At 42.4% G+C, this 14,508-nt stretch overlaps 1 protein-coding gene across 10 annotated transcripts in view; it reads left to right on the top strand.

Moving 5' to 3' along the window:
* Positions 1-14,508, top strand: part of LDB2 (LIM domain binding 2) — a 335,132-nt gene that overhangs the window by 262,366 nt on the left and 58,258 nt on the right. For all 10 annotated transcript variants that reach the window (XM_039838125.1, XM_039838127.1, XM_039838126.1 and 7 more), the window contains exons 4-5: positions 5,785-5,907; positions 8,428-8,511. In XM_039838125.1, the coding sequence (XP_039694059.1) occupies positions 5,785-5,907; positions 8,428-8,511 (207 nt within the window). The remainder of the gene's footprint in view (positions 1-5,784; positions 5,908-8,427; positions 8,512-14,508) is intronic.

Below are 14,508 nucleotides of genomic sequence, written 5' to 3' on the forward strand. Positions count from 1 at the left end.
AAGGAATGATCATTTGGATGACCGTTTGATCTGTCCCTGTCACACTTCGTTTTGGAGAAGCAAAACATTTCCATAATCTTGTAGATTAGATGGATATACAATCCATCTCTAGAGGTACAAGTCTGAGCAATGCAGAGAAAGTCTTTCTATGCTGCTTCATTTTATATATATATATATATATATATATAGAGAGAGAGAGAGAGAGAGAGAGAGAGAGAGCACTTCATTTTTTATATATATATATATATGTAAATATATATATATATTTTGAGACTTAGTGTTACTTTTAGGTAACTCAAGAAAAACACATAAGTTCCTTATGCTTTAAAGGGAAAAAAAATGCATGATAATTAAATAAAACTTCGCCATAATGAAAGAGCTACTTCCAGAGCCTATGGCCATTGAAAATAAAAATGCGTCTTCATCTTATAGCAGTCCTTTTATATATTTCTTCATTTTTTTTCTTCTCGGGCCAAAACTTTTCCGTAAATGATAATAGTCAGTTGCTCTGAGGGTATAGTGCAGTCTATATTCAGGACTGGTTTTAAATCAAAAAGAACCTCATTCTTCTGATGAATTGATAAATTGCTTTTTAGTCAAATGAAGAAACTAGGGTTTTCTCTACTGCATTTTTCCTCATCCAGGAATGCTCCCCTCTCAGATGGCCGAGTGGCTTGTTCAGGCAACCAAGACACACACCAAAAAATCCTGTACATTCTCCTGAATTCAGCTCTCAGCCTCAAGCTTCAATCATTTAGATCACCCATCTGACTCTACTTCATGGCAATACAATTTGCCAACTCTTGTAATGAATATTTCCATACTGTGATGAAAAATATTCCTTTCTGGGAAATGTAGCTTAGCTATATGGACTTAGTCCAGATACTAATTATGCACATTTATTTTCAGAAAATTTGAAAGGATTTTTTTTTTTTTGCTCCTTAGTGATTATTATGCAACCCATAGAATCTCTACAATTTTTCTTTTGTTCTTATATTAATTAAAAAAAACTCATCTTCGTGTAAGAAAATATGGCTGTTTAGTATAAAACAGTGGGCTAATAACCTTGCCGTATCACAAAGAAAAATAGCCTGGAAGCCGATGCTTTATTTTTAAAGGAGAGTCTGCTATTAGTACATGCCATAACTTAGCACATATCTGGGGGCAGTATCACATCGTTCTAATTTAGACTATCAGTAAACTGTAATTCCCCAAATAGTATTTGACCCAGTGGTTCTGAGTTGCTTTTATGAAAATTTGGTCAATTGGTGAATCAAAAATCAGCCACAGTCCTAATCAAAAGTAATATTTAATATTTCTCGGGAGTATAGTACACATTTGCAATTTCCTGGATCTTAGGAACATTATAGATTATGGATAAATATGTAATTAGAGTTTTAAAACACACATTATGAAGCCTTTCTTTTCTGCATTCGGTTTTGAATCAAATTGAAAACAGACTTAATAATCAGAGGAGCAATCATCCAGGTTTTCAGAATCAAAGACCCTTGAATTATATCTGAAGGTACAAATACTGGCAGATGCTCAAAGGAGCCCGCTCTGGGGTGCATGTTGGATTACTTTTAGTTTTTACAAACTAGAACAATAATTACAGCCATTAACAGACACCTTTATCACTTCTATAAACACAGGATTATTTTTTTCTCAATTATTTATTATGAAATAGTTTATTACTATAGAAAAGTACCATGGAAGTGCACCAACCACTTTCCTGTATGAATATCCTTTCATGTCTTTGACAGTTAATCATTCTTCCCTTCGCCTGTATACCACGTTTTACTCTGGAATTTATACATTTCTACTCTTATCCTGACTCTAACCAAATTATTATAATATCGATGATCCTATTGCTCTAGTGTATGTGTGTGCATATACATACATTTACATATACAGTATCTCTAAGTAAAATACAATGCATTTTATGCAACTATTAATCTAAAAGCACTCTTCTGTGTTTCCTGGTTGGTAAACACATAGAGATTGGGGAGAGTGGCAAGCTCACAGAAGCTCCTTACCCCTTCCCGGATACCTTACCCTATGCATCTATCTCTTCTATCTGGCTGTTTCTGAGTTGTATTCCTTATATAATAAGCTAGTAATCTACTAACTAAAACAGCAATAATAATAATACTATTCCAGGCTTAAAGACCAAGACAAATAAACACTCTCACCTAAGAGACACATTTCATAAAAGCTGTATGAGAAGTGTCTTATACATGTAACTACATGGTCAATATTGCTTCACAATTAATCGAAGAAAGAAAAGGGTTAAAAAGCTACCGGTTAGTTTGAGAAATGTTCTTTTTTAGTTCTCCTGTCCCTGGCCTAGTCTCAAGCTAGCACGTGATCCACTGAATGCCTTCCAGCCTCTTTCTTGTTGATCCTCCGGGGACCATCTGTGCTGGGGGCATTGATTAGAGTGTGTCTGCCGGGATTACATCTTTTCTGTTGCCATGCCAACTAATCAGCTGATTTTGGTTACCACAGAAACAAAATGTCAGAGCTCACAGTACGGTAACATGAATTCAGCACAACAGAAAATGTTTTCTTAATTGGGGACCCATTTGATTTTGGATTCCAAGTGAAAGGCAGCTTTAAAAAAAAAAAGGGCAACTTTAGATAAAAGCTACATTAATTGTATTGATTAGAAGGAATGCACAGAATTTTTCTGAAAGAGAAAACATTAATTCCCCTTTATAAGCTATGCCCATGTTTTACCATTTCCAAACCATATATATACATTCATATATATATATATACATTCATATATATATATATATATATATATATATATATACATTCATATATATATATCTTTTTTCTTAAGCACCTCTGTTCCATTTGCTGATTGTTTCATATGAAATAAATCACAAAGCCTTTAATTTCCTTTAACTTCCAAGGTGGGGGCAGGGAGCAGGGAGGCTTCACAGGGCTGGGGAGGAGGCTGTGAGTATAATTATTTGGGGAAGACCAGCGCTGACCAAATTCTCCTCCATCCTTTCATTTAAGGAAGTCATTTAATTTTTTTTTTTTTTTTTTTTAACGAAAACACCCAACACAGTCAACTCAGACTCAGTTCTAAGGATTGTACTCTTGCACATGATATGCCCTGGATAAGCTGATTCCTTGGTTTGGGCTTAGAAAGGAAGAGCCCAAGGCTTATTATAATTTTACCTTTCATAGCCCCATGACAGTCTGACTGCAAGAAGCGTCCTCAACTGATGTGCTATCCCGCAGTAAATAAAAGGCACAATTTAACTTGACCTTACAGATACTTGAATTGAGTAATTCATCAGAAGGTCCACATCCAGGCCCTCCCATTATGAAATTCTATTCCAGTGGAAGTAAACCAGAATCTCCATCTGCCTTGGGTTTGTGGTTCATAAAACACAAAATGAATAGATTTGATAATAATAATAATAATAATAATAAAGCATGACATTTAACTAGGCTAATATTTGTTTAAACATCCAATAATCCTCTGTCTTAAAAAAAAATGGGGGGGCGTTTATAGCATCCAAATATCCCTATCCAGTATTGTCAAGACATTTCATTGTCACTGGCTGGCTGTAGTTACCTTCCTTTTGTGAAAGCCTTCACTGCATGTGGCTTCTGTCATGCCAACACCCCAGGGGGAATTGTGTGGCTTAATCTCCATGCGACTCTTTTGAAAACCTTGGTAAATTAATTCCAGTGCTGAGGTGCTCGAGATGAGTGGTTTGGGGACACTGACATCTTCCCCTATTTCAGCGTGCTCAACTGTCATGGCTAAGATCAGAAGCGAGGCTCTGAAGACCACTCCACTGAGGAGTTTGGGGGCAAGGTGGCCAAATGCCTAAATTACCCACAGATTCTGCTAATTGGATTTGAGTTAGAGGTCTTCACCCAGATTATCAATAATTATCTTACAGTGCTTCTGAGACCTTTGATAAAATGAAAATGGCAGACATTAATAGCATCTTTCTTAAGTAGTACCCCATCAACACATGTTATTAATTCTCCTGTACTGTATTTGTGGCTTAAATTAGAGTGACTAGAAACCACTTAACCCCAGTGCCTAGGACATAGTTGGAACTCGGTAAGTGGTGGCCTTTTGTATTAAATTCTCAAAGAGGGAAATGAATATTAATATATCATAAAAGGTTGATATAAATTGCTAATTATCTTTATAGACTATAGTTTTAGAAACGTTCATATCACCTATTGAGTTCATTGTAATTTACGTTTTTTCAAAATATTGTGTAGTGCAGTGATTTCCAAAGTTTTGTATGTTTGTTTTTAGCATAGGAAATCTTTCTCCAAAAAAGCTTGGCCAGCAGCCCAATATGTTAAAACAGATAAAACTGAAGCTGATCTGGTTGAATCTAGGAAATGAGATGGGTCTCCGAGTCCACGTAGAGGCCAATCTCTTCCCGGCAGAGCCCCCAAGATACCTCTCCTGAACCCCTTGGTCTTAGTTAGCACCAGTGGTCTCGGGTTCTGTGTTCTTAGGTTGCATTTAATTTATAATCTTCAGAGCTGTCATTTACTATCAAGCTACTATGTGCCAGGTATAATACCAGGCAATCTACAGACACAAGTTTCTTTAATATATTTTCACAACAACCCTACCTAAGGGGATTATTATCCTCATTTTACAGATGAGAAAACTGGAACGTAGGGCATTTATTTGATTTTTTTCCCACAGTTTCAAAATGAGTGAAAAGTCAACTCAGGAGTCAAATCTAGTACTTTCTGTTGCCAAAGCCTCTACCCATCACTTGTACCATTTCTTTAAGGCCAGTATGGACTGAATAATTAGTTGTAATGATTTGAACTGGACTAATGAGCGACCATGACTACTTATCTTATAGTTGAGATAGGCTGGGTGGTGTGTAAGTGCCTAGTATTTTCTTCCATTTCAAAGTCATTAACAGTGAAAAGAAAGGTAAATAAAATAGGAACTATGAGCTACAAATGATCTGAATATCAAAAAAGGTAAAAAGGTTACTCTATCATGGATCACTCTATCAAGGAAGAGAGCCTCAGAAATTCTTTTTTTTTTTTATTAATAATACATATTTTTCTTGGAAAGATAAATTTGCCTCTCCCCAGCCCCCAAAGGCTAGCCCTTTATGCAAGCAGAATTTGTCATTGCCAATACAATGTGATTCAAGGGATATACTCTAAGTATGCCTCTGTTTTTAACGTCTCAGTAACTGAGACCTGTTGCTTTGGGTTATGCATTGTCCCCTGGAATTTCTCTTGGAAAAGAAGAACCTCTGTTTGGGTAACCTTGTAGTATTTTGTACTTCAGCATGAATGATTTCATTAGGTACTTTACCCCAGAATGGGATTAACCAAAATTCGAACAAGAGCTCAAGCTCCTATGGTAGAAAGATGATGAAAAGGAAAAAAAAGTATGCGAGAGAGTATCATTGTGTGCGATGCGCATGTGTGCCAGGCGTTTCTGACATCATATCACTGTGAGAAGAGGTTTGTGTCCATATTTACAAGTGAAGAAGAAATGGAGGCTCACAGACTTTTGCTCGTAACAGATAGAGTTACTACAAGCTCGTCGCTAGCTGTCTTTTGAACCCACTGATTATACTTGTATTTGTCTCAGTATGCTATGGATATGCCACTTGTGTCCTATTTTGTCAAGATCCAGGGCCGCCCAAGGATAGTCAGGGAGATGATGCTGAGTAGCTGACACGTGAGTTACAAAAAAATGCAGCATTCACAAAGTGCATAACAAATGAGTGTGTTGTTTGTCACTTCTAGGTGTGTACAGAAGGCAGACTGATCTTGGAGTTCACCTTTGATGATCTCATGAGAATAAAAACATGGCACTTTACCATTAGACAATACAGAGAGTTAGTCCCAAGAAGCATTCTAGCCATGCATGTAAGTAATTTCATTTCTATTTCACTTTTGTTCCTATTATCCCAACGTATTATTCAAGGCGGAAAAGCAGTTTCTCTGTGAAAGAACTCCAGCCGTCTCCACATTTTAGGTAATTAACTCTAAACTTTGAGTCTTTCCATCATTTTAATCCACAGGCCCTTCCTCCCTTCCGTTGTTCCTGAGTGTGGCGAATTGAGACTTTTTGCGTGTGTGATACTTTATTATTTTAAACTCTAAATTGAGGTTACCTCAATAAACAGTTTGTACTTTTCTTAAATTCCATTCAGTCATTATCTAGTACTGCTCTGCCTGGGCTAATAAACCTGTTATTTATAACTGGGGAAAGAAATAAAACAGGAAGTGAGAAAAACAGTTTCCAGTTTTGATTAGAACCATCTGAGGAGACGAGGGCCACCTGGACCTCAGACCTGTGTTAACAGGAGTTGGCTCTTTCTGACCAGCGTTGGAGTGAACTGGAATATTTGGGGTTCTCTTGGTTTCCTTTGGACATAAATCACATCCAATTTATTGAACAGCAGCTAGGTGCCAGAGTGGATTTGATGCTAATGTTTTAAAGATAAGACTTGGTGGAAACTGGTCAAGGGCACTCTCTTAAGAAGGAATTTAAAGGCATTGACTTAAATAAGTCCCTCCCCCATCATGCATGATATGGCCTTTTCCATGAAAAAGTTTTGGAGCAAAATCAGACTTAATGAGCCTTTTATTTTTTTTTTTAAGACCCAATATAATCAGAAGAGAATAAAATAACAGTAGCTGGCATTTATTGGGTGTTTGCTATGCAGGGCCTTGTGCTAAACATTTTATACAGGCTTATAATTAATCCCCAAAGAAACTCAGAGAGGTGAGTTATCATCATTCCTATTTTAGAAGTGGAGAAAGTGAGGCTCAGAGAAGTTCAACAAGGTGCTCAATGTTTTTCAGCCTGAAAGTGGCAAAATCAAGATTTTAGCTCAGTTGGTTCTAATTCCAAAACTCAGGCTGATAAGACAACCGTCTCCCAATCACACTCTAGCTGTCTCCCAGGCTTTGTCCTCAACCCTCTCCTGATTGGTTAGCCTGCTCTCTGCCCTCGTGCTTTCTTCTGTGGCACCCCCGGTCTCCTGCTCCATTTTTTCTGCCTCTTCATGCCCAAGTCCCACTCCATTTTCAAAGCTCAATGCATATCCTCCACTCTCCTTGAAACAGTCTGTAGTAGCCACTCTCATTAGACTCAAAACAGACTGAGAGGCAGCAGAGAGTAGAGGTCAGGAGCTTGGGCCCCAGAATGAGACCACATAGGTCTCCTGTGTAGCTTGGTACTGGTGACGTGACATCTCTGTGCTTCCAGCCCCTCATCTATAAAATCAGTACAGTAACAGAGCCTGCATCAGAAGACTGGTTTGAAGATTGAATTAATGCTTATCAAGAACAGAGAACAGTGCCTGGCACATAGTAGGTCCTCTGCAAGTATTGCTGACTGGCTTGCAGCAGCAGCAATGACGTCTTCCCATTCGTTTATTATTATCCTGTCATCTGACCACAATAGAAGGTCCTGGAAGTCGAGCATGACCGCTGGGTGCATCTCCCTGAATCAGCCGGTCCTGGCGTGTGGGAGGTTCAGGAAATACTGGCTGCATGTCTAGAGAGGACTCTGCAGAAACTGACACGAAAGTGACACTCTCCAGAAATTGACATGAAAGTGACACTGTTTTCTCCTACATTTTCTCTTTTATTTATATACACAGAGCCAATTGGTTATATCACAATGAGGAAATTCTTCAGAAAAGAATAGCGTTAGTAGAACCTAGATAATCTCGTGCACACAGACGTGGCGAGAAAGGGATATTTACCTTAAGTCTCCCTCTGTTAAGCACCAATTTGCTCAAACCGATTAAGAAATAAAAAAGATAGGACGAAAGATCATCGACCAAAAGATTTATCTCAAACTAGAATCCAGAAAGAATTTTCACTTTTTTTTTCTGGCCGAACAGAACATTTGAGGTGGCCCATGGAATGTTACGTCCCTCTTTTAAGTGTGGCTGATATTCTGGAAAATGTAATGCTTGAATGGCAGTTGCAAAGTTTTCAGCTATAGTCCTAGACTCCGCGCTGTTAAAACAATACTATTACAACAGGGAACAAACATGGCTTTCCCAAATCCAGAAGCTGTGCCCACTCCGATGAGGGCCAGAGACCTACAGATGTCCTTCCTGGCAGGGCTTACTGACCCTCCTCCTGAAGACACAAGGCCTTTCACAGAGAAAATCAAGTCATTTCTCCCAAGCACATGACTCAGTTTGGGTCTCCCTGGCCAGGGTTTTTGCACCATGGATCCACAAGTGTCCTTGAGCATTATGGGCAAGTGTCTTCAAATGCAAATTAAATTATCTTGGGCAACCCGGCCCTCTGAGAGCAATCAACGCTGTCAAGGCTGCATTTCTTAGCAGCTGTAGCACAGTCTGAGACTTGCTTCAGATCGTCTTGCAGGAATAAAATACATGATTTTTCTTTCCTGTTTAGGCACAAGACCCTCAGGTTCTGGATCAGCTGTCTAAGAACATCACCAGGATGGGGCTAACGAACTTTACCCTCAACTACCTCAGGGTAAGACCAATGTGCTGATTGTATTTCCTAGTGTGTTTGAAACATACTTAAAGGTTTATGCGTATCTTGAACCAAGGAGTTAAAATGAGGTAATATAGCACAGTATATATTTCCTGCACCATGGTGTGTGTGTGTGTGTGTGTGTGTGTGAGAGAGAGAGAGAGATTTAATTAACAAGCAGGAAACGCAGACTTTGTCAGGGTTGAGCCTCCTCTACACATTTGTATCACACTTGGAATTAATTATTTTAAAGCTGGCAACGTCTGTCTCATAAAATGCCTTGGTATTATGTCCCTCTGGTTGTCTCTTAAGTTTCTATTGTACTGCTGTGGAGTTCACAGCCTCTGGGTCCCCACCCAGGGACCAGTCACCCCTGAAGAGACTCAATGTGCATCCAGAGAGATGCCCTGAAGGAATGCAAACCAGCGCTATCACACAGAGACGTATTTCTAAGGCTTCTTAGGGACTGTGAAAAATGTAACAGATTTTCTGGTTTGGTAATAAGATCAATTTTTATTTTTAAAAAAACTAAGTGCTAGGCGAAATTCTCTGCCTACATAACATGCCTCCGTATTTGGTGTTTCGCGCCAGTTGTGAGTGTGTAGCTGCAGCGATCCTGTTGCAAGTAGAGGAAGTGGTTCCCTTTGTAGATCAAGCTTTGTCGCCCAGAATGGACCGGGAGGCAGAGGCCACCGTCCACTGAGTCGCTGAGTCGCTTCATCATCGATGTGTAGCAGTTCACTTCTCCGGCCCCATCTCCCAAAGTTTATCCTATCATTTCTTTCTCCTTAAGGGCTGCACGAGTTAGTGAATTTTGTTGTGTGTTCACAATCCTCTGTGTACAGTCATTTTCACTCATATTGAAATGCTGAAACGCTTTGGCCGACTTTCTCTTCTGAGGTTTAGGAATGATTTAGACAAGTGCTTCCAAGTCATGTCTGCCTTGAAGGGAGTGCGCCAGGAGCTAGGCTCCATGTCGAAGGTTCAAAAGCCGTGGTACCGGCCATCAAGAAACTCCCTCTCACGAGGGTCGGAACTATAAAGAGAGAGCATTATATACAAAATGGTAAATGCCATGATAGAAGTTTCCAGATGGGATTGGGAGAGTACAAAACAGGGACGTCTCAGAAGAGTTAGTCAGAGAGGGCTTCGTGGAGGAGATGATGCCTCAATTCAGTGTGAAAGAATGAACCAAGGTGAGCAGAAGAAGCGGGCGGGAAGGCCATTTCCGTGAGAGGGGAGAGGAGCAACGTGGATCAGGGGGTGGAATTCCAAGCCGTCAGACGATGCTGGGGCCTGGGGTGAGAAGCCGCGATGGGCAGGAAACATTGCTCGTTGGAGCCAGGTTTTGGAGCCATGGCTGGCCAGGCTACTAGGCTGGGAGTGTCTGGAAGGATTAAACACGAGGCTGGCAGGGACCTCCTCCTGGGTGAACGGAGAAGGCACCTTTTCTTTGCAGCCTAAATGCCCAGAGCCAAATCTAAGTGTGGTGAGAGCCAGAGTCAGCTTCACCTCCTCCACTCTGCACACCCAAACCAGGTCCTTCTTCACTGAACAGCCCCGTGGTCCCTGCTCAGTGGGAAACCAGAGTCTGACCAGGAGCGGGCGTCAGCAGGCGCGTGCTCCCAGCCAGGGTCACAGGAGCCACGTTCTCCCAAAGCTCCAGGCTCTGCCTTCAGACCCGGCCCCTCTGTGGGGCCAGCGGCACAGCAGAGGTAGGTGGCAGGGTGTGGGGAAGTGAGTGTTCACGGGAATTCAGGAGGCTGCTCCACACTGCGGGGCATTTTATCTGGTCAGGGACCCTGAGAGGTCTGGTTTAAACCCTCTGAAAACACCTCACCTCAGCAGATGAAGAAGTTCCACGCTGTGCGTCCTTAGTTGACCCACCAAGGACTCTGAAGCTTTGGAGTCTATCCTAGCCTGGGTCGCTAACCCCCTGGCGTGATCTTGAACAGATTCTTTATTACGTCTTTTAGCTGCATTTCACACAGATTCGCGAATGCTAACTTTCCTCTTTCCTTCCAGCTCCTCTCATTTCACCAGTAAAATGGTGGCCTTCGCCCTGGGGTCAACGAAGCCCACTTGGTCCCCAGGTCTTGTGGTTTTCTGATTCTAGCCCATGAAGACTGCAGTGATCACACCTGCAAAGGGGTGACAATAACAGCAGCACCTTTCCCGACAATAAATCAAGAACACCATTTATGGGTCGGGCGATAGAAAGCAGCATTTCAAAGACCACCGTTTAGTGTAGTGCTCGCCGCATGCTGTCCCATGCGTAGATGTCCTGACTTGTCTTCACGATGGCCCGTGTGCACTAGCACCGTCTCATATGAGCCAGGCACAGAGCGTGTGAGTAATTGAAGTCAGTCGACCAGCTTTACGCCACAAAGGAGCAGGACCGGGTCTGGAAGCCAAGTAGTCTGGCTCTGCTCAGTGCTTCCTGTCTAAACTCTGCTGCCTCTCTAGTAAGACTATAGAATTCTAATATTGATAAGAATCGGATCACGTCTTTCTTGCCTTGATGGGGGAGTCATCACCTATTAGTGGGTCCTTAATCCACTTTGCCAAGAGTAATAATAGCTCCTTGTAGTCTTTAGCATGATGATTAAGTGAGGAAATTCAAGTAAAGGGCTTAGCACAGGGCCTGGGGACAGAAAGTGTCCAGTTAGTGTTTGCTGTCATATTTTATTGAGCACCTACTATGTGCCCATCATTGTTCTTTGTACCGGAACCACTTAGAGCATCACGGCATCCGGCTCTGTCCTTTCATTCTGGGTCTGCCTGATACAACCTATTTCCTCGGGTTCTGCATCCTGGTTCAGCAGCAGTTTGCTCTCCCTGCCTCCATTCCTTCCTTTGTTCGGTCACTCAGTCATTTATCCATCTATCGATTGCTTCCTTAGGTGGCACCCATGGGCAGGTGGGTGAGGCCGGTGGGATGTGGTCAGCTGCGTTGCCAGGGCTGACACAGGGGGTTGCGCAAGGGAGGGATGCTTGGGTCGCAGGAAGGGCTCAGGGTGGAAGCCATCCCTCCCAGCGACAACCCCTCAGAGCAGCTGCGTACCACCAGGCAGGTCACGCCCGAGCAGTATCTCAAACTCGTGCCCAAAACCAGTGCCCATGGACTTCCATGATGAGACCTGACCTGGTTAGCGGTCACGCAAAACCACAAAGGTTATTTCTTCAGGTTAGACCTGCGATCCAAGATTTTCCTGAGGTTTTGTCATCTAATATTTTTAAGACAATTGAGAAGTCACAAAATGCCTTCATTTATAAAATGTCTCTAAACCTGGAGCTCTCCCATTTTTCTCCGGAACTAGGCCTTCGCCTCAAGCCCCAGAAGGTCATCCGAAGTACTGTTTAAATAGAATTAATGAGGGGTTTCCATAACCATGCTCATGGCAGAAAAAGAGGTCAGACAGATATGTCGGCGAATATTAATCTCAGGCCTTCTAAATCAGTAAAGGAATTTTTAAAATCTATACTCTTGCTTTGGAAAAGATAGCTAAAGATTTTAAATACTGCAGACATCTGAAGTTTCAATACGCTTGTGTCTTTCATGCAACAAAATGAAGCAGTACAGAAACTAAGCAATTAGAGTCATCTAGCTTCACCAAAACAAGTTCATTTATTCCCGTGAATTCTGAGTCGTTGTCATCGAAGCCTGCAGCCAGGGAACATGCAGAGCAGACAGAGGTGGCTCTTGTCGTTGGGGGAAAGAGTGGCTGAAGGACAGTGGCCCTTGAAGCTTCTGAGTGCAAACAATGGCACTGTACCTGGATGTTCACTTGGAAGCACTTTGGAGGGGACTCCGGTGACCTGATGCTTCTGAAGCGACAACAGAAGAGCTGTTGTCATTTGATTGCAGTTGTCAATCTACCCGCTGATGCTTCCCATCGCCTCCCCGCACAAGCAGGCAGGAGGTGCGCTGTGCTGACCGGTGTGATGGAGGCTGACTCACAGGTCCCAGCAGAGCAGCAGCTGGAGGTTGTTGAGGAGACATTGTGCCCTGAGGAGGCACGCTCACAGTTCCTCTAGAGGTCACCCCTTGACCTCTGGGAGCCTGAGCTTGCCGATTGAGTGTCCTTGTGCTAGTTGTCCAGGCTTGGGCTGGGAACAGGCCTGCAGAGAGAGGAAGTCACAGCCTTGTCACCGTTTGGTATTTCCAGAAACTGGGGAGGAAGGTTGTTTCCTAATGTGGGCAGTCAGTGCCTTCTGCTGAGGAAGCTACAGACCTAGAACGGGGAGAAGGAGCGGAGCTAAGAATTCAGAGTGTGTCCTTCGCCACGTTGTTTGGAAAGCACTCGGACCTGCTGTCCCCTTGGCATTTCATAATGAAATCCAGCCCAGAAGCCATAGTAAGTAAGGCAGATGTGACTGGACAGACATGGGCCTCCGAGTGTGTGAGGCCTGGCTCGGGAGCTTTTTCATTCCTACCAGCCACTTGGCCCATTTATCCACCGTTCATTCCACGAGCATTTCTTTGTCACCTTCTTTGTGCCAGGTCTCCGCTGCCCTCAAGATCATTGCGTAGTAGATGAGAAAAAAATACGTATATACAGGGAGAGAAATCTGTCCCAGATGTGATAACATTCTTAATATCTAACACTTACTGAGCACTTACTATGTGCCAGATATCACAGCTAGAAACTTTGCAGGACGTCTTTGTTTTGTTTTTGTTTTTGTTTTTGTTTTTTTAATACAATAACCTTATGAGGTAGAGACTCTTTTTAGTCTTGTTTTGCAGGTGAGGAAACTGAGGTAGAGAAGTAGCTACCCAAGGTCACGGAGCCAGTAAGTGGCAGAGTAGAGACTCGAACCCACAGTCTTACTCCAGGCACAATGCCAGGAGAGGTTGAAAGGTGGACCTGGGAGGCTCTAAGTCTTCGAGGAGGAGATGGCCCTTGAATTGACTGTGAAGTGTGAGTAGGTGGTCCCAGCAGACGAGACAGAGGGTCTACTCTAAGCGCAACACAGAAGGGTGGAGAAAGTTGATGGGTTTGGGGAACTCTAGGCAATTTTACCTGGCTAGAATGTAAGTTTTAAGTCTGTTTTATGTACTGACACAAGGTAGGTGTTATGGTCCATGGTGTGTAGCCTAGCTGAGTGCTATAGTTCTAGAGAGTTCTGTTCCAGCCAGAGCACAGCGTGGTCAGGGGAAGCACCTCAAGCTGAGGCCTGGCCTTCGGGGTCAGACAGATATGAGTATGTATTTGAGGATAGCCCCTTGCTAGCTGTGTCAACTTGGACAAATTACTTGACCTCGCTGAGCCTCAGTCTCCTTACATGGGAAATGGGGTATTATACTCCTACTAGACTCGGAACAACCTAAAGACAGATCGATTATCTTGTATTTTTAGTGAGTAAATACACGTGGGGGTCCCATCTCTCCACTGCCAAGTGCATCTTCGTAAGGGTCACGGGGTCGAGTGGCATCGCTCACTGAGTCCTCTGTGCTCAGAGCTTGTGAGGAGACATCGTGCGGGTAGCACACATGAGAGCTCGATCCTTCTCCTTAATTCGCACCTCTGCTTCATCGGAGCGAAAGCCCTTTCTAACTCAGGGTTTGAAATTGCCTTCATTTCAAGTTTCTTTCTTTTTTTTATAGTTTTTTAATTAAAATGCTTTTTAAGTTAATTTATTGGGGTGACATTGGTTAATAAAATTATATAAGTTTCAAGTGTACGATTCAATAACAGATCATCTGTATATTGCACTGTGTGTTCACCACCCAAAGTCAAATCTTCCATCACCATATATCTGACCCCCTTTACCCTTATCTCCCTCCCTCCCACCCCCTCTCCCTCTGGTAACCACTAAACTGTTGTCTGTGTTTATGGGTTTTTGTTTGTCTTGTTTGTTTGTTGCTTTCGGTTTTATATCTCACGTATGAATGAAATCATATGGTTCTCAACTCTTTCTGTCTGACGTATTCCGCTGAGCATGATTATCTCAAGATCCATCCATGTTGTCGTATTTCATCTTTTCTTATGGCTG

The sequence above is a fragment of the Pteropus medius genome, unplaced genomic scaffold (assembly GCF_902729225.1).
Source record: "Pteropus medius unplaced genomic scaffold, Ma_sr-lr_union100, whole genome shotgun sequence".
NCBI classification, from domain to species: domain Eukaryota; kingdom Metazoa; phylum Chordata; class Mammalia; order Chiroptera; family Pteropodidae; genus Pteropus; species Pteropus medius.